Source organism: Haemorhous mexicanus, chromosome 6, assembly GCF_027477595.1.
Source record: "Haemorhous mexicanus isolate bHaeMex1 chromosome 6, bHaeMex1.pri, whole genome shotgun sequence".
In the NCBI taxonomy this organism is placed as follows: domain Eukaryota; kingdom Metazoa; phylum Chordata; class Aves; order Passeriformes; family Fringillidae; genus Haemorhous; species Haemorhous mexicanus.
Genome location: NC_082346.1, coordinates 39,564,640 through 39,591,615, shown reverse-complemented (window position 1 = coordinate 39,591,615; position 26,976 = coordinate 39,564,640). Strand labels below are relative to the sequence as shown.

At 35.8% G+C, this 26,976-nt stretch overlaps 1 protein-coding gene across 1 annotated transcript in view; it reads right to left on the bottom strand.

Moving 5' to 3' along the window:
* Positions 1-384: 384 nt before the first annotated feature.
* Positions 385-26,976, bottom strand: part of AKAP6 (A-kinase anchoring protein 6) — a 211,012-nt gene continuing 184,420 nt past the window's right edge. Inside the window, exons 12-13 of the mRNA XM_059849889.1 lie at positions 6,359-9,825; positions 385-1,338 (exon numbers count right to left, since the gene is read on the bottom strand). Coding sequence (XP_059705872.1) covers positions 6,400-9,825 — 3,426 coding nt within the window. The 3' untranslated portion in view covers positions 385-1,338; positions 6,359-6,399. The remainder of the gene's footprint in view (positions 1,339-6,358; positions 9,826-26,976) is intronic.

Here is a 26,976-nt window from a genome sequence, read left to right as displayed (position 1 = left end):
AGCAAAAGATAAAAGCACTTGAAATGTACAATCTAAGTCCTCAAAACAGCCAACAGCTAGAGGTCTAGATAGAGCTTATTCAATATGATTATGTAAATGAATGAAATTTTAAGAATTGGACAACAAACTGTTGCTGATAAACAATGAAAAGATCTGCTATAAAATACTGTATGAGATACTAAATATTTGTGTCTCCTGGTTTGGCCCAAAAGACCTACAGAATCTTTAATGACGAAGTTCTTTAGCTGTGAGTTAGATAATACAAATCTTCACCAGTTAAAGAGTTGCAATATTTGGACTATTTGCAAAGAAAACCATATTCTTTGGGATTTTGATAAAGCATTCTGTGCTTGGAACGCAGGTAAAACAGATCACCAATTCTGCTTTTTTTTCCCCAATAAACTATGTTTATTGTGCCAATTCTAATTACCATGCAATCTAATGGTTTTAAGGCTTATAATTTCCACATCACTGGACATCACAAACATGAAAGCATTTTATACTGTCATTATACATCAATGTTTGCAGTTGGTTATACATATATACAGAAATTATTCACACATCTTAACCTTGCTATTTCCTCCTTTCAAACCAACATAATTTTACTGTGAAAGCAGCTTTTTAATAAATGGTATAAGAAATACAGCAAGGCACACATTTTTTAAAAACTTTTTTCTCCTTACCACCTCAAGAAGCATAAAAACCCAAAATGTTATACTTAATTCAGTAGAATGTCAACAGTTTCTAATATACAACACTATGTAGTTGTTTCTTGAAGTGTTGCATAGATTAAATTTTTAAATTAAATAAATAAAATGCCATTTATTTAAATTGCTTAATTTTTAGATGCATTGAATCAGGAGGACCAATGACTTTTTTTTGCTGCAATCCAACAAAATAGTCACTTTAAAAGCAAAATAGTTTCAATAAACTTATGCATTATACAGATAAATATTAAATCTGATACATAAAATAGAAGAGTACTGACAGGTACAATTCTGAAAAGATGAACCAGACTGACTGTGAATTCTATTATACTTTAAAGAACAGAACCAGTGCTAAGTAGTACAGGAGCATCCAATTTAGGAAGGGGAGGTCATTAGAGGTAGCTTGGGAGAGGAATCCATATGAAGGCAAATGGCCTTGCTACAAAATAAAATGATCACTGAAATAGGACTAGCATATGCAGCCTGACCACAAAGCCAACATGGACAAACCACATTTGGAAAAAAAATATTTATCCTGGGAGTCAGTTTTATGAAGGGCAGTGATACAATGGAATTGGAGGTCATCCCAGGGTTTACAGGATGAACCTGCACCTGAATTGCAGCCAAGTTTCTAAAAGGAAACAGAAAAGTAATAGTAGGTTACAGAAAATGAAGTTTTATTTGCAAAACATAGGTCTTTCAGAACAATAATAGATAGCCATTAAATGGTCACATGCCAGAGTCTTTAATGCTGAAGCATACAGATGGCAAAAAATTACTTTTAACAGCCTGAGGTACAAGTTAATGTGAAAAAATTAATTGATATAGAAAAGTCACTGATTTTCATAAAGACTTTGCTTCTAAAGAAACAAGGGTGTTCATCACGTTGGACCTTTTCCCTGGATCTTGTCCTCATCTTTACCTGTGAACTTATCTCCAGCACACAGAAGTGCACCAACTAATGAAAACATGGAAATTTTCAAAAGTCAAGCAACAAAAAGATCTATCCAACAATTATTTTAATATTTTTGCAAACATATATACTGAGACTTCAATGGAGAAGAGGAAAAGACTGTCACAGAAGCGGTCTGTGAATAGAATTGTCAGTATCATCACTGCATTTTTAAATTGTAAATAACCATTTAGACACTTCAAGTACCAGCAATGAGTTGAATTTGCCTGCTGTAGAATTATCCAGCTCAGAGTTTATGGTTAAACTATTCAGCAAAGAGCATGGGCTTATGATGAGAATTATAAAGAAATAACTGTCAGAATACAGCTCAAAGATTAGTGCAAAGTATATCTCATAGGCATTTCCTAGGAGGCACTCCAGACATGCATTATGTGCCTTCCAAGTTAAGCAGGAATATCTGGATCTATCCAGTTACCATCTCCTTTGATCTTCTCTGTTGTAACTGACCACATCCTTCCCCATTTGTACAAGAAATATTCTTACTGGAAAATATTGAAAAGCTCAACCGTCTGTTTAGATATTAATGAAGAACTGATCTGAATAAAGTGGCAGATTGTATCAAAAGGTTTCTACAATTCTGGCATGAGTAAGAAAAGTCTCGCTGATGGATTTTTCAAAAATTATGTAATTTATAGATTTCAATATAAGATTCTCTGTTTATTTAGCTTTTTTAACGTAAGGTACTGTAAGGAGCTAAAAAGTCAGACTGCTTTAAACTCTATAAAGAAACTTTATATTATTTACTTCCCTATAAAAATCTCTAGGAAAAAAAAATTAAGCAAAGATTTAGATTATTATTGTAGTTCCAGTCTCTAAAAGTAAATTATTATATACTAACTATTGTGTAAACTTGGGGTTTTCTTCTCCTGTAGGAAATAAATAACTAACAGTCCTTTGCATTTATGTATCATCTTTTATCTGTGGATCTCAAAATACTTTTACATAAATAAGCTATTCTTCATAGGTCTCACTGATCATTATTTTGTTGCTAAAAAAAATGAGACAAGGAAGGAAAAAGTCATACAAAATATCTATTGCTGAGCAGGAAATAACAGTCAGGTGCTTTGAGCACCAGTGCTGGGTTTCTCCTGGTGATAGTAAGTGGCAGAATATTCTATCTAATATTGCAGCACTGTCAGATAAAATCAATTTAGTTTTCTTAAGTGCAAGTAAATTATTTTTGCCCTAAATTAAGTTAAAACTTAAATTTAAAATACAGAAGTAAAGTAATAGCTTTTGGATTTACTTATAAAATCTAACAGATTGCGCACAGGTTTCTAAGGCATCCTCAAGAAAAGACTTTGGGTAGAACACATAAATGTTCTGAATGTATTGATCTCTATGCATATTGAATTTGTAACTAAAAGTCCCCATCCCATTGGTGAGTCATGGGTCACAGTGGCAGCAGAAGATCACATGATCTCATGTACAGATAGATCTTTCAAGGTGACCCCTAACTGAGAAATAAAATCAGTGCAGCTTTATCTGTGTCAGCTCATGTGAAGAAGTAGTCAGTGCTGTCAGAGATATTTTGAATCTGCCCATAGAATTATTATAATTTTTCCACAATAGTCTTCTTTTTTTTTTTTTTTTTTTTTTTTTTTTTTTGGTAGCACACTGTTAAACAACAGGATCGCAACATTTGACAAAATTATTTATTCACTGTTACTTTTATTCTCCTCTAAAGCCAGGTTAAATACTTAAATAGTACAAAACCAACCTACATTTGAAATAATCATGTCTTTTTCAGCTTTGAATTCTCAGTATGCTTTTAAGGTACACATATAGTATACATTTTTTTCTAAGTATTGCAGCTACACATGGAATTACACATTTAAATGAGCTTACAGCACAGGTGCTTCAGGAAAAAATAATGGTGTTTGCCATTTATCTTTCAAATTAAATAATGTGTTTTTAAATAGTAACTTTTTTCATAATACACTTATGGGAACAACATTTATCTGTCACATTTTAAAAGATGTATTAGTAATAAATGTAAATTACCTTTGGAAAATCAGTAATTAGCCTCATCAAAAAATAAACAATCTGCCACCAAAAAGATAATCTTTAGCATAGTTAAGTATAATAACTGTTATTTGAATAAGTTAACAAATTAGGATAGATTGCTTCTGTAATTCATTCCCCATAGCATGAAAGATGAAGTTAAAGCATCAAGCTTGTGGATGGGGGAAGGGAGCTCAGACTTTAGTGCAATCAAACCTAGCAGCTCATATTTTCATTGTTGGTGTGTCAGAGATAAACTATATGTATTCTAGAACTTTACTCCTGGGACTAATACAGTCCATAGTTTCCATGGAAGTAATGCTATATGTACAAGTTAAGAACCAGGGTATCTTCCTACATATAAAAAGTGGGAATGTAGTGTGAAGAGCTTTGTTCTCTTAAAATAATTTGTCAGCCCCTGGGCAAAAGTGGAAGCTATAACACAACCCTATTAAGTTGTTGTATCCAGATTTTGCATTATATTTTCTTGCATTGTGGGGCATTTTTTATTAAACCTATCCTCTATGTCCAATCTTAGACCTCACACAAACTGCATATTTTCATTTCCAGTCTTGTGGAAAAAAAACATCTGGCTACCATGCAAATAACTATAAAGTTTTGAAGCGTGAGGTAAGTTTATGAAGTATTTTGAGATCCTCAGAGCAAAAATACTAACAAATTGAAAAGACATGCCATTATCAGTGAAAGAATGAGAACAAGGATAAAATCACACTCACTACAGCAAGTATTCTTCCTCAAAATAATATTATAAAAATGAGTGAAAAAATGAGAAAATTAGTAAAACAATAACTTGGAAAGCTTCTGTGTATATCAGTTTCAGTTAATAATCTCAGACTTTTTTCATCACCTCAATTTCCAAATAGAGACTTCTATATACACATTTAATTCTAGAATACATAGGATTATCTATGAGTTTTGTAACTCATAGTTAATTTCCATTGCTTCTCCAATTGTTTGGATGTGTCCCAGTATTAACCTAATTGTCAACCAGCAGGTCATGATAGCCTATTTCAAAGCCATTCCAGACATATCCTCTTTGCGATGATGGTTCCAAGATAAAGCATTAGTCAAACAGAGATGTGCTGAGATAGCAGCAAGCTGTAGACTATTGCTGCCATAACCTAAAGGCTTTGCTAGAAATATATTTGTGAATGTGGGAATGCTGGGTAAACCACCAATAAATGGAAAGCCCAAAGCTTAGAAATATAACATAACAAAATCAAAAATGAGGAAGTTAGATCTCTAAGAGCAGCAAAGAAATCTATCTTGTATAAATCAGATGTGATCCTCTGCTACAGCTACATAGTTTGCCATAGGAGAGTACTAATATTTTCCATGGTCAGTGATGAATAACAGCCTTTTCTCCTGCCAACATCTTGGAATCACAGCATAAATTAGGTTGGAAGAAAACTTGAACATCAACTGGTCCAACCTCCTGTTAAAAGGAAGTCCTTTTTTCAAAGGTAGAAAAGATTATTCAAGGCCATGTCCACTTGAATTTTGAACATCTCCACAGGTGGAGATTCAAGAACTCCTCAAAGAAATCTGCCCCATGCTTAGCCTTGTGTTTTATTGTAAATTCCCTTGCTACAGCTTCTGGCAAGCAGCAGCTTTTGGAATGGGATTGGCATTTGGAGTTGCTGTTCTGGCTGTGGTCTGCTGGAGGAGTGTTTTCAAAGACTAATGGCATTTGATAGAGCTGTGCTGGCTTTTGGGTCACCAAACTAGTGAGACTCAAAACAGCAGTGCTGAATGCTAGGAACTGATCCAAAAGTTGCTTTGTAGATCCTCTTCTGTAATTAAATGTGCAGCTATTGTTCAACATTTATGTGAGGTCAGAAATTCCAGATCTGAACCACTTTCAAACATTGGTAGAGATCAGGACCACCTTTTTGCCTTGGGTTCCATCACATTATTCATGTTTCAAAATGCTTACCACAAAATAGAACCGAAGGTTGCAGTACTGCTGGGTACTGGACAGTCACCAGTTTCCATCTCCATTACCCTCACATTGTATACTTTCATGATGTTGTAAAGATTTGCTGTTTTGGAAACCTCAGCTTTTGGCCTAATGCTATGTTTTAATAATTCTGTTCTTAATAATGGCTTACTGAATTAAAATAATGGTAAACTGGTATCAGGAGGTTACTTATTATCTCTCTGTTCTCCAGTCTGCTTAGCCATTCTTCATGGTTTGTCTAGAACTATTGTAGAACTCCAACTCACTAGTCAAACAAGATAGTTATTGTAGAAATGGAAGTTCAGCTTTATCAAGTGCTTTTGAACCCCTCCTAAGACCAGATGTCTGCAGAGAAAGGCATCAATGAGCAGGGATGGTTTCTGGTTCCCTCAGCTGAGGAGGGAATGGAGGGTGATATATTATGTTGGAAGAATTCCCAGGTTCTGCAAGATAACAGACTTGTTCCAGAAGGGAGCAGCTCCAGTCAGTGCAAAGCCAAAGGGCAAAAAGCTATTTGTATTCACTGCATTTGTTGACTAGTGGCATGTAAACTGGGATTATAGTGTAATCAAACAGATTACATAGCACTATCATGAAATAGAAGCCCTGGCTAATGATTCATCTCCTTTTACCGTACAAAAAAAAGTTTAAAAAAAAAGTAAAAAAAAAAAGTGCAACTTGTAAAGTACATACCTGTTTTTAGAATAATCTATGTGCCTGGAGAGGGTTACATTCTATCTGTGCATATTTATATGTCTTTCCTTATGAAGTTTCAGGAGATTTTCTTCACAAGTACGAGTTTTTCTGTTCTGATGCAAACCATCCTTTTTCTGTGAATGGCCAGGCTTTATCTGAAACTCTGTAGCTGAAGCCTCTTCAGAAGCGGCAACACATCCTTTTTTATCTTCTGTTCCAGGTGATTTTCCTGCACTACTCTTTTTAGTGCTAACCTCTGGAGAATTCTTTTCCAAACTTTCATTTCGTCCATCTGAAAACAGTAAATCATCATCAACATTTTTTGAATTGCTTGATGTACATTTTTTGTTAGTATTTGGAATATTTCTATCATTGTCATCCCCACATAAGAAGGATAAATCCCTACCTTCAGAAGAAGTTTTTAATTCTAATGACTCTGAAGTCACTTCACCTAGTGACTCTGCAGATGTTTCAGAGATAGTGTTAGAAATAGGTTGCTGCTGCTCAACTTGTGCTTCAGAAGAACCATTAGAAATAGGCTGTTGCTGCTGCTCAACCCGTTCTTCCTCAGGACAGGCTTCAAAGAAGCATTCAATATCTTCTCTCTCATCTGTGAAGTCCAGTGGCACAGGAGTGCTGCTCTTTTCCTCTATGTATTTGATTACCTCTCCACAGTCACTATCATGAGAAGAAAGTGAAAGATAAGAATAGAAGTCCCCTTTCCTTAGCTGGATGGGTCTGTGAGAGTGTTCTAACACTTTTTCCTTGATCTGTGCTAATGAAGCTGGAGCAGATGACTCACATTCAGGTTGTGACTTATTTTTCAAAGCTGTTGATGCCATGTCTATTATCTCCCTCACAAAATTATGTACTGAGCCATCTTCCATGGTTTTTTTATCAAAATCAGCAGATTCACAGTTACAGCACAAATCAAAACCATTGGCTGATGAGTTGCATTCTGCTTCACTGGATTTCAAGGCTGCACAGCAATCGGGAAATTTTTCAGTAGCGTTCATTCTATATTGTTGACCACTAGGTAAGGATGGCTGTAAAGCTGTATCTTGTATGCCTACAGAATTAATTTCTGAGGGAGATTCAAGGCAAGGCTTTTTTGCAGGAGAGGAAGCAACAGAGTGATGATCAGCCTGAAGATGACTTTGACATTCTCTTGGAGGGTTCCTGGATCCAGCTGAGGAAAGAACAGTCTCCTTGCCATCCATATGTGAATCATCTGAACTGTCTGTAAATGCTTCACAGACACCACACTCATTTTCAGCTTCTCTGACATCAAGTGATGCATGAGTTTTGGGGGTTGCTGCGACACTAACAAGACCTTCCTTTTGACTGCCAAGAGTATTTTCAACATTTCCATTCTCCATATCATCCACAAGCTGATCCTTCACAACCTGAGAGATGTCTTTCACTGGGTGACTCTTTGTCCCTTTTTCACGATCACATGGTATATTCTTACTATTGCCATTATTTTCTGATATTTTCTGCACTGAGCCATTCAATAGTGTTTCAATGCTTAATGTATCTGTGGCCTTTGATGTCTCATTACTAACTTCTTTACTGCGCTGAAATTCATCACTGAGGTTACTTTTTCTTTTCTCCCTTGTCAAGGAAAATTTTGGTCTAATCCAGGTTTGGAGCTCATTTTTTATATAATCAAGTCCTGAAATTAAATTGCATTCTTCATAAATATCCTCATCAGTTGCTATACTAGAGTCGTCATCTTCATCTTTGATACCTAGCTCTTCCTCAGTTAAGGTAAGGGTGGAACTTGAAAGCAAATCACTGTCATCTTCATCATCAGTACAAGCAGAAGTGCAGGAGACATTAACAATCATGCTGACATTGACATCACTCTCATCAGCTACAGATCTATTAAGATGTTTTCTAAATGATGCATTTGAATCTGGTATTTTATTTCTGTGTAGTACAATGTCTTCAGAGCAGAGAGAAAGATCCTCACTGCTGCTGAGTTCAGTGAGAGAAGCTGCTGAATCTTCATTGATTGAAGATGCAATATCTACAGACAGCTGTCCAGTAAAAGACATTTTTTGAGAGCTACTTTGGAGTGTCATATCAGAGATGCTGCGTTTTATTTTTTGATCTGAAGGACTTTGGATATTCTCTAAACGATTCAGAAGATCTAATGTCCTTTTACTGAGCTCTCCAACAGAATCACTGCTGGCACTTATGTCTCCAGAGCCATGATGACTGAAAAGATCTTCATTGCTTTTGTAGGAAGTAAGCCAGCTCTCCAAAGAGGCACTTCGCTGAAGACCATCTCCACTTTTAAAAATACCTGAGCTGAACAAATCACCTACTACCGACAGAGATTCTAAAGAAGAACTATGAGATAAAGTGGAAACCTGTCTTGTATTCTCTGTAACAGGTAATTTTTTTACAGTTTCTGCAGATTTACTAGAATTGGGATCTGATTCTCCACAGATACTTGCCAGAGTATGATCATGAATAAACCCATCTGGTTGTGGCTCTCCAGACTTATGTTCGGATTTACCAGGTACTTTGTCCAAACAAAAGTCATGAAACAAACTACCCTCTGTATGTGTTTTTTCAATCTGCGATTGCTTCATTATCACTGGTAATTTGAATTTGGAGCCTTGAAGATATGAATAATCATAAAATGTAAACACATCATGTTTTCCTTGCAATTCTTCTGGACAACCAGGGTTAGACATAGTAATGCTGTCCAAATCCTCATCATTTTCACTTCCGCAGCATGCAGAAGGAGCCAATTGGAAATCATCTGAAAGACTAGTATGATCTTCTTCATCTTGCTTTAATTTTGGTTTTATTACATTATCCACTTGGATTTCCACATGCCCGATTTCAGGATTACTCTGACTGCTTTCAATATCATTTAGCAAAAAAATTTCTGAATTATTTGTAGTTTCTGTATCACATTCACTCACTATCCCACTCTCACTCTCAGAATGCCTGCTTATGTTCCCACTCTGATACATGCAGTTATATGGTTTTGCCAATGTGGTACCTCCTAATAGATCTGGCAGGGATTTGGTAGATGAAAATGATGAATCTTTACTGAGACTTTTGTTTAAAATGTTAGACTGCATTACATTGGAGAGTCTGGATGTTTTTTTCAAAAAAGGCATATGTTTTTTTTCTGATAATTCAATATTATGAAGACTATAGACCTGATAGATGTGAGGATTTGGAGGGGAAGTAATGTTGGGACAATAAAGAGGAATTCCATGATTACTGATACTTTCATCTTCATTCACATCATTATCACCACATTCTTCTGAAGCAGGTTTCTGGTTTAGATCATCCTTGTTGAGCTCCTGATCAGGATCACTTAAGTCTTCATGAATACTGATGAGCTTATTACTTATGTCAGTTTCATCCCATTCTAGTGCATCTTCACTTGGACCATTTAGATCCATCAAACTGGGATCAATAACATTTAGAGGCTCCTGTAAAAGAAAAAGTCAAAGATTAAAAATATTTACAGCTGTAGTTTAAATATGCTCCCACTAAAATCTTGTAAGTTAATGGAAGTAAAGTGCATTTTTGGAACAATGATCACTAATAGGCTTTTAATTTTGTTACGCCTTGTGTGCTATTAAAATGATCAATTAAAATGAAACCAATTACATTTTCAAAGATTTCTTAGACTGCTTTGTTTCTTTTTATTTGCTGTTAAAATATAGTACAGAAATTTTACTTTAATATATATTAATTGTGGTTAGTCACTTTATATGTAATAAGTTTTAACTTGGAATCACAACAGGAGTGTGTTAGTGAAAAACAAGCAATTATGTTGGATGTACAAAAAGCTTTCTTAGCCTACTTAAGTATAAAATAGTTAAAATGTAAAGAATTTATGACAGGATTTTTGAATTGTTTATAACAAACTTCTGTGTAGTCAGACTTAAAACAACAGATCCCAAGCCTTGATGAATTTTTGCTAGAATTTGTGTTTATTCTTTGCTTGATAATGAAGGCAGTACAAAGGACGAGTAAGTAAGACTAATGAATGTTGATATGTTCAGCTGAAAGATCAAGTACTACATGAGTTTCAAATAATGTCTGCTCTGGTACCTTTCTCTGAAAAAGGAATGATAAATATGTGTGAGAAACCTAATTTTCTTTTTAAAATACTGGTAACTTTCCAGCAATGTTTGTTAATTTGACTCAGAACATATGATAACAAGAATTGTTCCTTCTAGAAACATGTGTGGAAGAGGAAGAACACCTTGACAACTTTTCTCACTCAGATGTGATTTGTCAAGTGGCCAACAGTACCAAACCACTTCAAGCCCTCGAAAATAAGACTGAAATTGTCCCTGATTTAGGGGCTGAGCACAAATTAATTTCACTTTATTTTTCTATTTCCTGAGAGGTCTCCATATTAGAGAAGGCTTTGCTTTTACAAGGAGTATTGTAATAGAACTGTTGACTAATGTAGAATTGTTTAGTTTAAATCATCTGAACAGCTGAACAGTGATCACTGTATCCAGAAACACAAAAACTTCTTCCAAGAAACCTTTCAGCTCTGATCTTCTGCTTTCTCCAATTTTCTTTGAGCAAGTGATGTTTTTAAAATACAGCATTGACATGATGCCAAACAGCAAGAGCAAATCCCAGCAAATATAAAGCAGATAATATAGTAGTAGTCCAACAAAGTGCAGTTCTGTAGTCCAACAAAGTGCAGTTCTGTAGTCCAACAAAGTGCACTTCTGCACAACTTAGTTACTGACTTAGATTCATCAAGACCCAGCCAAGGTTAATTGTGCAGGGAAAGGCACGTACTTCTGACTTCAATTCTCAGCTGGAAACTCTCTTTGAAGTAGGAACTAAAGCTTCACAGCCCTTTTGTGAGCTCCATAGTTAGGACACAGATTTTGAGCTGGGACACTTTGCCAGACTGGGCATAAGAGATATGAACCAAGCTATTCTCTCAGGAGAAGTCCTACCTGCACACTCTTCTTAAAAGAAGCTTTCTTGTCCTGTGTAATTTTGCATAAAACAAATATTAATTTGGTCATAGATAGATGAGGAGGATTTTGTCCTGCAGTGCTATGTTTGGCATGTTTAACCAGCAAGAGACACAGACACAGATAGTGCCAAATATCTGCTCCAGTGCCTCTTTAATTATGGATATAGGTGGCATTGTTTCTGTGCAAGAAACAAGGCTATATCATCCCAGTATGCCCAGTAAACAAAGGGCTAAAACAATCAACAGAAATCAGGCAGAATTATTTTCTCCAAACTGGGCAGCTATCCACCATTCAACGGGGTGATGCGATTATTAACTTATTTGATAAATCAAGACTCTCTCCCATCTAAGATAAATCTGTGTGCTCGTGCTTCATTGGGCTTAGCTGTAATGTAGATCCCTGAGTCTTGCAGCTGTGTTAAGATATCACATATAATAATGGGCAGAACTGCAGGTGTGAAAGGAGTTTTTCATTCTTGGCAGGTGACGAGGCCTTTGGTATTTCGCGAATCTGTCACGACTAATGTTGAAGGTTTGAGTCTCTGTGGATCTACCTACCCCAAAGTTTCAACAGTGTACCTTTGCTAGAGTTCTCTTTTTTCCCCCCATGAGATATTGGCTAAAGAAAAATTCCTGTGAAAACCCATTTGCTAGACAGTTATGGCTATCAGAGCAGTTCTGTACATTGTGGAGTCCAGAAATCTTTATTTGGATTTGCCAGTTTGCCATGTTTTAATAAAAGCTCCTGGTTTGTACTTAGTTGGACTCAGCTTCCCAGCTCTAGCTGACCCTTAACTAACATTTAAGTGAAACGCAAGAAAAGATAATTATTTGAAAACCTGTTAGATTAAAAAAGAAATCAGATTCAATGGCTCACTTTCTCTGTGTCATATTTTATGACCCTGTCATACTCAGCACTAGGAAGACATTGCTGTGGGAAGTTTCCTAAACTGCTTGATTTTACTGTTTTAAGCTTCTGCCAGCTGCAAGAAGAAATTACTGCAGGCAGGAAATCAGCAGCAGGTTCCAAGAATTTTATGTTCCATAGAATCTGATTCTGTTTCAAAACAAAACATTTGGTCCTCATTGGTCAGGAAGATAACCTTCCCTCTGTAAATCAGCACTCAGCTGCTTGTTTGTTCAGCAAGTCAGATGGACTAAAACAATAAAACATGTAGAGTTGTGACCTCAGCCCATTCATCTTCCCTGAGTGCTCCCCACTTCAAAGCCTATTTTTTTATTCTTAAAATGCACATGCTTTTCTGAGGCCTGGCATATAATCAGAAGTTTTGCAGGCTTAGCTTGATGGCAGGGGATTTAAGAATATTATTTTATTTTATTTTATTTTATTTTATTTTATTTTATTTTATTTTATTTTATTTTATTTTATTTTATTTTATTTTATTTTCCTTCTGATTGTTGTTTGTACTTGCAAAGACTCTTATGTAGATATGGTCGTTTTACTAATATAGCTTGCTTTCTCCAAGGAACTGACTAAATTGATATTAGTAAATTACTACTGTAGTTATAAACATCATATCCCTTGAAGTACAACTTTAGTGGTTGTCAGCTACACTGGCAGCACTTCCAAAGTACAGGAAAAGTTTTAACTTTGAAACAAACCACTCAGCTTAAGTCACACACATTTTGTATTTGGCGTTTTTAGTACAGGTATATATTTTCCCTATATTTTTTTACAAAATTTCGTGAACTGTTCAAACAAGGCAGAGATTGAGGTAGTTTTTGGAAGTGCCACACCATAGCCTCTGGAATAAATGTCTGGAGTGAAGAATGGAAGGTGGTGTCACTCCAGCCTACATTTGCACTGACAGCAGTAGTGAGGTAAAAACCCAGGAATTTTTAGGAACCATTTTTATCATATCAGATATCTCTTTTTCAGGCTGCTCAGTGCAGAGGTAGGATGCTGGATGATTAGAGTTATCGTGTCAGTAATAGATTGTTTGGTCTTGCCAACAGAATGTTTAAAATTCGCCAACCTTATCCTTTACTTGGTGTTATACAGAGGAGGGTACAAATGATAAATGTCAGATAGTGCCAGAGATAAATTCTGTTTGCTCACTTTACTGAGAGAAATGGTGTTGCTTCTTCTTCTATGTTTTTCATTTGAGTGAGCTCTATAGTACTGTACAATTAATCTTTTACACAAAGTAGATGAATCTTCTACTGCCATTTCCAATTGGGAAAGCTTTACTTGTGTAAGACCTGCAGCATGGTTTTTATTTGTTTTAGTTAACTAAGAATATGTCTTTCCTAGAGAGTTTGACTGTCTAGGAAGACTCCAAAGGAAGTTCTACCGAGCCTGGATCAAGGTATCTGAGTGACTTGGTCCAGTGAAAAGAGTCTGTGTATGGCAGGGGTATTGGAACTAGATGATCTTTGAGGTTCCTTCTAAGCCAAACCATTCTCTGACTGTATGATTCTCTGATTCTATGATCCCTTCTTGAAATGCAAATACCCAAAAAAGAAGGGGTCTATCACAGACAGACATACTGATCTCCACATGTAAGACAGACTATATTTAAAGAAAGTCCTGGAGTGTGCTACAGAACATCACATTTCAATGGAATGAGCCCCATAGGCTGACTCTTAAAGCCTGGTTTTGTTGAAGTCTGTGGCACCTGTCCTCTCTGGAAAAAACTTTTTTGTGGTTTTTTTTTTGGTCCTGTCTGGCAAAAACTTTTTGGATACAGGTTTGTCTAATTGATGGCACTAAATTTCCTGGAATTCAGAAACTTATTTTTATACTTGAAGGAATGTGTGAGTAAAAATGTGTATTTAATTTTTCTAAAAATGGGTAGTTTTAAAGTAGGTCTGAGTGGTCTCTAACATTATAAAGTCACTAAATACCACTACATTTAGACAAAATCTCTAAGATCAGTAAGAAAGTAAGAAACAGCAAATAGTTTTGACCAAGAAAGTAAAAAAAACTCAATGTAATAAGAATCAAAAGACGCACAATATTATGCATATTACTATTTTTTTGCATATTACCACTAGATAAACAACACTTAGGAAGTGTATACTGTTGCATGAAAAGTTTTAAGTATGATTAAGTGAATAATCAATCAAATTATAGACGCAGAAGAGTGAAAGGTTAAATTAATTCTAATGTATTTGAAAGTGCTGCTTTAAGGATTTTAGCTATTCCTACTTTGAATACAGAACTATTTTGCTCAGGAAAGCATTCCCATTTCAGTGGGATAACTCTTGTGAGCACAATTAGGTGTGTGCTTAAATCCCTCTAGAGTTAGTGTTTAATGGCTAACCAGTTACTCTACAGAAAATGTTAATGGGAAGAAATAAGGTTATTAAGGCAAATAAAGATATTTTATCAGCCCCAACTCTCTTTAAGGAAAAGTGTCAATATGATTTTTTTTTTTTTACTAAAACAAGAATAGTTTAGCTTTTTTCTGAACCAAAATATATAAAACAATAATTCTCTGTTTTGGCTTCATTTGCATGTGCTACTCCAGTACAGATACTTTGTGTTGGTGAAACAGGCCTGTAATGTAACCCCTACGTACTATTATATTTTTTTAAAAGAATTAACATGAAAAAAAGAACTTTTACAATAATAAATACAAACTCTGTTCTTCCTCCCTCCCTGCAACATATCCTTCAGTTGCTGTGGCCAAATTATCCAAACTCAACTGCATTTAAGGGCCAGGGAAAAAAGAAAAAGGACAGAAAGCCATCCCCCACCTCCAGGAATGTGTTCACATTCAAGGAAGACAAACATGATTTTGTCTTTGGAAAAATGCAAGCATGCCAAGTACTTCTGCTGAGGGAAAAAGCCGTGTACAGTGCCACTTCACCTCTGCCTCACTTAAACTCATTTTCTAAATGGTGTTCCCTACATCACAGTCATCAAAAAAACTATCCCCATTTCCCAACACCAATTTTTAATATGCATAATCATATGCATAATATTCCCTGTGCATAACACCGAAGTGGGCTACACATTACAACATATTCTCAGAATATGTGAAAGCATCAGGCTTTATCACAGAGCATGAAAGAGACATACATGAACTTAGATATTTGTTACAATTGCAATTAAAAGCAAGTACACATTTATTTCCTGAGAAAGTAAGATCTAAATCTGTGGCAGTCTCTTACTGCATTTTACAGTTATTACTGCCTCTCTCTATGACATTACATGCTCAACCCTGCACATGCAGAGCTCCTCCTGCTCTTTTAGGGGTCATGTATGCTTACACGTAGTGCCAGGGTCCTCCATGGGTGGTTGTATGCACAGATTCCTGTACCACAGGAAGGACACTGACTTTTCCTCTGCCCTCTGCAGTCACAGATGTCACCTGCAAGGGTCGCAGTGTGAGCTGGGAACAACAGAGACTCCACCTTTGCTCAGGTCTCTATGATGATGTTTGAAGTTCTCTGATAATGCTCAGAGGTAACAGTCTAAAGGACTACTATTTTCATACCTAGGTTTTAAAACAGATAATTTTCCTTATCATGGCAGCAGCTTTGTGGGCACATCTTCTAAGCAACAGGTAAAATAAATGCAGTGGCATTTTAAGAGGATGCCCAGCTGAAAACCATTAACTCCTACTAGTAGGAGAAGTGTTTTAGAAGTCAGGGAAAATGTCTATTTTCTAAGCATTCTTCTACTATTTCTATGTCACTTGATACTAGATAAAATTCCAGGGTCAGTTGTACCTGCATAGGAGTCCTATGAGGGTATTCTAACCCCCTTGGTAAGCTGCCTGCAGTGTCAGATGGACAAAAGAGTGAAAGGCTCCAGCCTCTCCATCACACTCCACTCACACACCCCACTGGAGTGTACAAGCCAGGCTGAAACAGAAGGCGAGCCATGTCAGCAGAAGGCCTGCAGGAACTAACTTTGATCACAGATCAAGGTAAAAGCAGGGACTCAAGGAGTTCAGTCCCTGCTCTGTGTCCAAAGGATCATTGTTAATGACCTGCCATTATCTGTTTTCCATCCTCTAAAGAAGCATTGGCCTCCTTTTTTTTTTTTTTGCCACCATATCATAACACCTATGTTTCTTATTTGCTAAAGAATCTCTTTAGATGTTACTAGAAAGAAGAACATCCATAACATTTTTATATTGACTAATATTGTCATCCAAATAGGTTTACAATCCCAGACCTATACCCAAGTTGTGTATTTGGGCTTTTTTTTGTGATGAGAAAACCTGACTACATGACATATTTTACCAAGTGTTGTTTTTACTGCTTTGTAGCTTTCTTTTCATCTGTCAAGAGGTTACATGACAGGATTCTTTGCCCTTGAATGTCATTTCATATCTCACCTTTACTTCAGAGAAATATATGTTTTCCTTTGTTCAAGAATCCATCACAAGCCCTTTATGAAACTCTTAGAAAAACATTCCTGGCTTTATCTAAAACCAAAATGTTTCCATGCACACATAGTTCAGAACAGAGAAAACACTGGCACTGCACCTCACATACATGCCCATGCAAGTTGGTGGGAGTTCAGCCATACACAGTCTCAGAATTTGACCCAAATGGCTTCTTTATGGTTAAGACCATGAAATATCCAGAAAAACCAGGGAACCTGTGGAACATCATATTAATGCCAAATCAATTGCATTCCCCATTTAGATGCTCATAAACAAAATTGAACCAACAAAGCAAAGTGGCACAATAAAATCACTGTTGCTTTCTCTTCGTACTAGTTAAGAGGTCTGCATTCTGCTTGATAATACTTTCAATTTAGTATCATTTACATGGAACTGGTACTCCTTTAACAGTCTACTCTCAGTTAAACCAGAATAACTCAGTGGAAGCTATGAATGGATTCAGTAGATGCAATAGCCATCTCCAATCTACAGCAGGCACATCAGGACACCAAAATCACAGCTTATTAAAGAGCTTTGTTTCAGCAGAAATGAGGGTTTGTGAAAACGTCTGAAGAGTGAGAATCACCATAGAAACATAGACAGATATAAGATACACAAGAGCAGGACATAAGCCCTTGAGATCTTGACCTTAGGAGAAACCTAGAAAGAAAGTTTTCTCATGAAGAGCTAGAATAGAGAGACTTGAATTTCTAAATAAAAAATTCTTCCAGTATACTGGAAAGGGAGACTTTATCTATTATTTATGAATAACAGGACTGCATGAAAAATACCCATCCCTATCATCAGTTTCTTCTTTTGAATCAGTTGAAAGACCACCAAATTCACATTATCAATGAGAATGGACTCCCTGTCCCCCTTATTTAAATTTTCAATGCAATTTCTCTGGCAGTTCCTGAAGCGATTGATTCACCATTTGTAAATTTAAGATATCAACTTGACGGGAGACAATAAGCAAGCATTGTTAAATCAAAGGCTAGAAGAATACTGTATATTACAAGTACTTGTACAGTCTGCCCACCTATGGATTTCCAAGTGCTAAGTTAAACACCACAGTTGTCAGTAAGTGGCAGGGAGTTCTGGCAATGAATCAAAATTACAATGGTAAGCACTTTGAGGCTACAACAGCACAATTGCTCCTTGCCATTACACAGCCTATATCTAAGAAAAGCCGCTCTTCAAATGTTGCAATATAGAAACACTGGCCTAATCTTCAAATATAAGCAGTCCCTAGGTAGGCAGAGCTCTTTCACCAAGATCATCTCATCTCTGAACTTCCAGATTATTTTCTTTTCACCTTCTCTGGTGAGTGATGATGTTTATACTTCTCTCTATACAAAATAGATGTCAACACAGCTCTGGAGCTGGCTGGAAAAAAAGGATTGGAATTTCCAATCTAAGCTAGTACATTGAATAAGTCCTGTGCAGTGTCTCAAGTGCACAGTTTGGTTTGGTCACTTGCAAAATGATTTGATATAAGCAAACTTTGTAGAAATTCACTTGGAAGAAGCCAAAGTAGTAGACAAATATATCTTGCTATTGTGAGGGGTTTATACATCCTGTCTTAGTCACACAGAGTAAAAAATTACAAGGGGGAGTAACTTACTGTTACAAAATCACTGTATTCCCATTATTCAACTTTCTTCTCTTACAGGTGAGTTTATTGTAAATGTTATGCAGTTTAAACTTGGGCTCAAATCAAAACATAAGTTGAAGATTTCAGTCTCTCCACAATTACTTTTTTCAGTGCTGGTGAGGCACTAAAAGTCCAACGAATATTAAGAGTTTACAAAGTAATAACTGAGGGGCACAGGGCTATTAGTATTAATGTTATCAGTAGAAGTGTTGTTAATATGCAGTATAGAGTTCTAAGTCTTTCATGCAGCTGCTCAGGTTTTTACTGAAACTGTATGTTTGACATGTACTTTTTGTGTAGTGTTTAGAAATTTTGGAACAGTTTATGGTATTTTGTTTCACACTGAAACAATATTCCCTTCTAAAACTCAAAATGGATTTTTAGAATAAAGTGTCTTTCTGGATTGTTCAGTAAACCAGTAAACTTGCTGAATGAGCTGTGACTCCATAAAGTTTAGGAACTCATTTATTATGTTTGTAGATCAGACACAGCATTTATTCACAAAGTGAATCTCTCAAACTTAGCTTTCATTAGAGCTGCGGGGAGGCCCAGTCCTTCTCCCTTCGCTTGAGAAGGTGAAGCTCAAGAAGATAATTAACCATGAAACAATGAGGAGGCTTGCTGGGTAAGCACTAGTGTGAAAACAGTTACTCCTCACAAAGGAGGGGAAATTAGCTGGCTGGATAAAAAAGGAAGTGTCAGACAAGACTGAAAGGACTGCAAGTGTAAGTAGATAGCTCTTGCATCATTAATGCAATTTTTTAACATTTAAACATCACTAGTTTCTAAATTTAAATGCACTTAACTCTATGTGTTAGGGGATATTAACATGCCATTTAAAAATAATTTTTCTTAAATTTTCCATTTTCACATTTCACCACTTTTAGTCATGCTTCCCACGCATGAAAAAAGTCACTGCCTCTTAGTATTGTATTCTTGTTTACAATGTCGATGTAAACAGAGTGTTCTAAAAAGATTCTGTTTGCTCATTGTATTTTACAAACTCATTATTTTACGTTAATACAGGTCTTTTTTATGAACAGAGTTTCTCTTGATTATACTGTTTCACAGAGTAAAGACTCATGATATATCTTTCCTTTCAAAACTTCCTTCGACTTGAACAGTATTCCCTGAAGCAGCCACATTTTTGGCAGAAATTCAGTTGTATGCTATGCCAAAAGAAATAGAATAAACAAACACTGCTTAATGCAGCTGGCTAGGTAATTTACATATTACTGCACACACCAAACACGAAGACCTGGATATGGATTAGAGCTACAACAATGACACAAACGTCTTAGATATAAGGAGAAATGAAACTTAGATCATGCTTGCTCATTATTTAAATTTTATTATTTAATGTTTATTATAGTCTTACTATAGTACCTCTGATATAAATGTATGTGCATATTTAAATATTAAGTAGATGTATTTATTATAATTTCTGTATGTTTTACAAAAATACAATGCTAGAAATGTCTTGGTAAACTGTTAAGTGGGTACATTTTTGAAAGTTTTCTTCTGGTGAAAGCACGCTACCTAAATGGCCAAGTCACAGCTTTTGGAAATAGCAAAAAGCCCTCGAAATACAATGAAAACTCTCTAGGTGTATTGTAAAACTTCTTTACTGTACATATAGCATAGGTAGGCCTCCAACTCTACAAGTTCATGTGCTTTCAAACAGCAAGAGTCATTTTAGGTGAGATCAACCATCCATTCAGCTGAGCCCATCTCCTGAGGTAGTGAATGTTTATGGAAAAGTTAGAAAACCCTCAAACACATAGAAGGATATAGAAGATGCCCTCCCAAATTCGAGAAGTCAGACTGTGGGGACTTTCAGAGCTGGAATTTAATAAGCATTAATTGATGCCTCCTCCATTAATTTGTCTGATTGCTTACTGAAGTCATTTGTATTTTTGCTATCCTCCGCATCCTGTAGGAACAAATTTCATTCTTATTATGCACTCCATGAAAACAGTATTCCCTTTTGATTTTTTTAAATCTCCTGCCTGATAATTCTATTGGGTACCTTTTCCTTTGTGTGTTAAGAAAAAAGAGTAAATAATTGTACCTTAGTTATTTTCATTTATTTTTAAAATAGTTTTTAATTGTATTCCTGTCTGCTTAGACCTGGTGCAGCTCCTAGAATATCTTACAATAGTGAACAATGAGATACTGACTATGCATATACCTTCTGAAGATCCTGCAAATATATTTCCATAGTAGCATAAGTATGATGGCCTTATCATCCAATATGGAAGGCCCTTGTAAGATGGAAAAAACTGAAGTTCAACCTATCAGAAAATAAGGTTTCTTCCTCTTTTGCTAAAAACTACTTTGTTTGAGAATTCTTAAAAAAAAAAATCTGAAGATTAGCCTCAATTACACTCATATACTGTTCCTTGCAGAACATGATTGATTAGATATGCAGAGCAACAAGTCGTTAAATTAACTAAAAAATCACAAGTTTGTGACTTTCATATTTCCCTTAACTGTATTTTTTTAAACAATCCTGGCCTGAGTCATGTACTTATGATTAGTGGATATTAGGCATCTAAATAGAACACTGACTTCATACTGTAATTTGAACACATTGCATTGCGATGAGAGTCAGTGTCTGCTGAGCACTATTAAATATCTGACCCCGTACTTAAGTGCCTAAACAGGAAGTGAATTCTTTTGAAGACCACTGTCCTTGAAAATTAAAACCTAATCATTTTAGCTTTTATTTTTTTAATGAGGTATTTTTGCTGTTTAAATGGTGTTTTGGAAACATCATATTTCCAATTTCTGAATATCACTTATTTTCCCACTAAAGCTGATTATCCCTGAGAATTTTTCTGGTTTGGCTGGGGCTATGAGTTTTAACTTCTCATCATTTTAAAAAGCCATGGCAAAACCTGACATCTGCCAGAGTGAGGGACATGGTAGAATAATATAGCAGATTGGTGAAATGCAGGGAGTATTTCACCCTTGGATTTTTACCTCATACTTTTAGTTGTGACAGAAAGATTTGCAGAATCTGAGGATGGAGCCCTCCTTTGAAAGACTTAAACATATTTCTTTTCTTCCTTCTATTCACTCTAAAAACCTACCATTGCAGGTGACCACTCAGGAGACTCTCTCAAGAATATAACATACCATTTATCTGAATTTTGACTAAAGTTGACTGGGTCTGCAATTTTTTACTAAGATCTGCTCAACAAGAGTTTTCCCAGCTTTGTTTTATCAGATCATCCAAACTCTGTGCACTGCCATGATGACTGCCCTCATAACTATGGCTGGTCCTTAAGAAAATTATGAGAAACACAGAATTTCTTGCAAGAATGTGGGATGTATTACCTATCTTCAATTAAGTTCAATAAAAATCTAGACCTAGGTTCAGCATCTGCATAACTATATTTTAGATCCTACTGGTAATTGTTTCATGTTACAAATCAGATATACAATGCAACCCAGAAGCTCAAAAGCATACACACCTCAGGTATGAGGATGGTGCATCGTATTACAAACTCTAAAATCAAATATCCATTCACTTGAAAATTTAGTATTTTAAGGAAGCACCAAAGTGAGGAAAAGCAAGCCTTCAAGACAGTACTGTCATAGACTATATGGAAGAGGTCCAATACCAAAATAAAAACATAAGTCATTAAATAATTTGTAACAGCTAGATCATGTAATGGTGTAGTATTATATGTAGTGTGCCCTTCTCATCCAATTAAGTTAATCATCTCTCAGTACTTCACTGTGCTAGACACTCCTTATGAACTTCTAAATTTTATGCAAGATTTTTTTATAGGACTCACCTTACAAAATGATGGCTTGTTATGAAAAAGGAAACTTTTAGAAACCAAGTTTTTTTAAGTGAAGCTATCTAGCAAATAACTGAACAATGACAGATTCATTTTTTACCCCTGAAACAAGGGGGTTTGTGTGTGTTTTTTAAGCTTAGAACAAGTGTCATTCTATGGGTTGAAAAAAATATTGCATCAGTGAAGTAAATACAGAGAAGTCAAGACACCATGCCTGACATTACGAAAAACTGTTCTCTTTCCCAGAAAGCATCACAGAAACAGATTATAAATAGAGTAAAAGAATAAAGATACCAAATCAGAAGCAATATAGTATACTTTAACAATTTGTTTGTCCAAATGAAATATAAAGAAGGAAACCAGGACGTTGTTGGGTAAAAATCCTGAACAGCCATTTAAGCAGGCTCTTTACCTCCTAAGGAACAAGCTTGTGGAAAGAAGTGCCTTTCTTTTTTATTCTTTTTCTTTTTTTTCCAAGTGAGCTGTCTCACCATTGCAGATTTTCCCAAGTCCTTGTAACTCTAATTAAAATGTGGTAATTGGTTATGTTACCTCAATTACCATGATGCATGGACATTGATACAAAGCGACACCAATTGAATCCCTTGGGTGTTATACCCCAAGGCCATCCCATTTATTGTGGCCTTATTATTTTCAATTATGTGGCTGGATGTACAGCATACTTTCAAGCCAATACAGATGAAGGTTCCACTGGACTTTCAGTGTAATGTACACATAAGATGACTCAGAAGAATAGAAATAATTTTTTTTTCATGAGGTATAGTAGTGAACATGGTGATCAGACAAATTAATATTCCAGACATTTTCAGGACAATGTGAGAATTAGGGCACCTTAACCCAAATCGCCTTAGCTCAAAATCTCCATTTTAAATGCATGAGTAATACTGTCCCTTCAATAATTAGCCCTCTCTGTTGAATAAGAAAAGAAATTGTCTGCTCCATAAAACAGGTATGTTTCTCATTCAATGAACGAGCATTCTGGATAAAAAGCAGCTTCTCCACTCACCAAAAAGGCAGGAATATTGAATGGCAGCTAAAGTAAAATCCACTAGAAACCACAGTTTTTTTCTTTTTCTCCCTGTCCCAAAAAAGAGAATTTCCACGGTCACCTCATTGCAGCTTTCTATATAGAGAAATACCTGATATGGGCAAGAAATACACAAATTGGAATCCCCTGCAGCAGCTGGGATTATCCATTGAGATTAAACACATAATTTGCATTGGGTATACCACTGGCAGAGCAAAGAAGTTTAAAAAAATTGCAGAAAACAACTTACATATTCACACTTTGACTTAATTTACGGCACAACTATGACTGAATCTGTCCCAAAACCATTTTTTAACTTTTCAGTCTTCCAAGTAGACTGTAGCTTCTAAAGGAAAGTGCATAGTGAGTTTAAGCTTCTCCAGCTGTTGAGCAGGAATTTTAGATGGCAATTTTGAGTTTAGTTAAATGAAGATTGTTGCTATTGCTATTGCAATTGCCAGGCAGTATTCTTTTTCCTTTAAGATGATTGCTAGCAGGGTCTTGTTAGACGAGCTATAAGGCATCTGTGTAATCCTGAAGTAAAAATTGAGGTGATATATAACATTATATCAGCAAAACACGGAATGATAAGTCTGAATGAAAAGAATTTACTAGAAAAAAACCAAACCAAAACCCCCCCCCCAAAAAAAACCACAACACTAAAACAAACAGATGGGGGAAATAAAAACCTCTTTTGCTGAAACAAATTAGGACTGCTTCCAGTTTTCTGAGTTTTTTTCACTTTATGAATACCTCATTCTGTATAGCTTAACCTACTGAATCTAATCATATTTCATCTTTCTGGAGCCATTCTTATTAGTAATTTCACATTCTACATAGAACTTTTTGTTTATGAGCTTTCACCTGACTGTAGGAACATGAAGTTTATGTTAATAACTTGTTATTTGTAATCTTATGGTGTCCACTATTGCAAAAGGTGAGGAAAACTAAAACTGCTGAAGACCATAAATGAAGACAATTCAAAAAGAAACATAAAAAATTTTCTGTGGTTAATACCACCATACCTTTGTAATATTTTTAGTGGCCCAGATAAGTGACTGAATGTAAAAAGGGGCAGAAAGGGGACAAAGGAAGATCCCAGTACACAATTAGAAAACAGTAGAAGATGAAAGTGACTCTTGCACTGAGGCTATACAATTATCTGGGGTATCTTATTTACTGTCAGCAAGTCAGATGCCATGAATGAGTCAGATGCCATCAGGCTATAAAAACATCACATTTGTTTTCATAAATTACAGTATTTTGTGGGCAACCACAAAGACAGACTTGTTACCAAGGGATATACTTTATGTGCCAAGACTGGCACACCATCAAATACAGAGAGATACGGTAGAGAAGAAATGGCTCTGGTACCTACCCAAGAAATGACTGCACAGGAACTGAGTGAAAAGGAAGTTTAGAACATGCCAACTCAGGCAAGGAAAGTCAAAGAAATCCTGCAGTGGCTGGAGCATATTTAAATGTTGAGAATATGGATAGTTTTATCAGCAAGAGAAACCTGTAGATACTGACATACTTAAAAGAAGCATTATTATAAAGCAGCCTAAAATGAGAGTTCCAAAACAAAACAGTGAAAATGAGATGAGCACCATGAGCAGCTATTTAAATGGCTGCTATCTCTCAGCAGAAAGAATGACACACCCCTCAGCCAGTGAAAGTCAGACCACCTCAGGCAAAATGGGAACAAAGCAGCGGGTACCTTGCAAAGTTCCAAGCCTCCAGATATCAAGTGAGATTCTGTACTCATATCCTCACCATGCCTCAACTCCGGATTGATTGCAATCCCAAACAGAAACACAGGACTTCACTCCTGCTGCAAGAGCAGCACCAAGCTCTAATTACCTCCTAACAGTTTATTTAGAGCAACTGCTTCCATGCAGCAACTGCCCACACTCAAAAGAGGATAGTATGTGTTCATTACAGTAACTCGGACCTCTGTCAGCACTCTCTAACATATCTCACAAATGCAACTTCTTTCTGTTCCAAGTCAAATAGGAGATACACATTCACTAAAAAAAAACCCCAAACCTGCTGATTTGTGGTACTTTACCTTTAAGATAACACAGCTGGAATGTGGTTCATTCCCTCTTGGGCTGTTACAGACCCAACAATACTCAGCCTCTAACAAAAAAAAATCAGGAATCTGAGACCTGTTTTTTTTGTTTGGTTGTTGCCTAAATACTCCACATACTTATTTCTCAAGCTCCAAAGTTCAACTGTTCTTCTACTGCTGGTCAGATCATTAAACATTTTGTGTAGCACTAACAAAATTTATTAGAGCTATTGCTGCAACACAATAGTAATGTGACTAAAAATATTCCTAAGATGGAACTATCACAAAAACATAACCAGCATTTCTCAAGAGATTAAAAATCTCTGCTAGTGTATTTTCTTTCTTTATCAATCTTTTCTATTCCTCAGCCTCATATTTATCTTCTAACCCATTCACTTGCCCAGCCTATTTCATTGATGAATTCTTTTACTTCTGTTCCTATTTCTTGCTCTCCCAGACTCATTACCATCAAAACTCTCTGCAACTGTTGAGATGGCATTAGTCTTTTATTTCTTGACTTTCCTCTCAATTAAATGTAATGCATTGTTTCAAACTCCTTCCTACAATTTCCATAAAACTTCTTTCTGGATCCTCACTAATTCTGTTTTTTTCTTTAATTCCACTGAAATTTCTGTAATATTTTCTCACAATCTCAATTATCTTCACTTTTGACATTGCCAGTTGACTAATCCCATGCTTATAAAACCCACACTAACACTACATCTGCCTTTCAGAGAGGAGTTCTTTCCATGCTGCCTCATACAGAGCCCCTTTTGACTTGTCCTAACAGACTGTTCAAACCTCTTCCTTCATCGAGTCCCATTTCTATATCAATACCTAAGGCAAAAGAGCCAGTAAAACAAACAAGTAGAGGAGCATTCCCATGTTATAAGTTTTGAAAAATGCAGGCAAGCAACATTATTATTACCTTCACAACTTCACTTGTCCACAGCTTCCTTCTCACTAACTCACCTTTTCTTGGGCTGTTTAGATTAATAGGTTTTTCACTCAGGAACTGCTAGAGTTTCTAAACAATGCCTTAAATATATTCATACTGTAGGACCCTAACTGAACCAGAGAATTATAGCTTCTGTTATGTTTTTGTAAAGGAACTTTAAAAAAAAGAAGTCAAAAAGAGTATTTCACTGTTAGTCAGATAATTGCAAAGAAAGAAATGTCTAGCTTTTTTTCCTTTGCTTTACTTAAAAACCTAAAAAAATATATCACTTATTCCCAAATCTCACCAAGACTCTTCAGGATATGAACTACACAGGAACTATATACATTGCTGTCAATGCAGCTGCAGTATACAGACTTCAGCAGTGTCATAGTTGCACAAGACATGCTGAGCCAATTCATCCGTTACAGTCAATGGTGTTACAGTAGGGATTATTTTATTCCCCCTGCTTTGTAATATAGTTTTATGCTGTAGAAAACCAATCTAATTCATGCCACTTAATGGATGGTTTAAGCTGAGTGCTATTTTGCCTCTTAGGAATCATTTCCCTGAGATAAAAGCAAATTACTACATTTTACTTATATTCAAATAACAGAAGATTGTATATTAATCACTTACCCATGGCATTCTATGTGAAATACACATCTACTGCTGAGATGCTAATTAAAACCAGTTTTAGTTACACAGGAAATTCTTTTTCTAAAATATTCTTA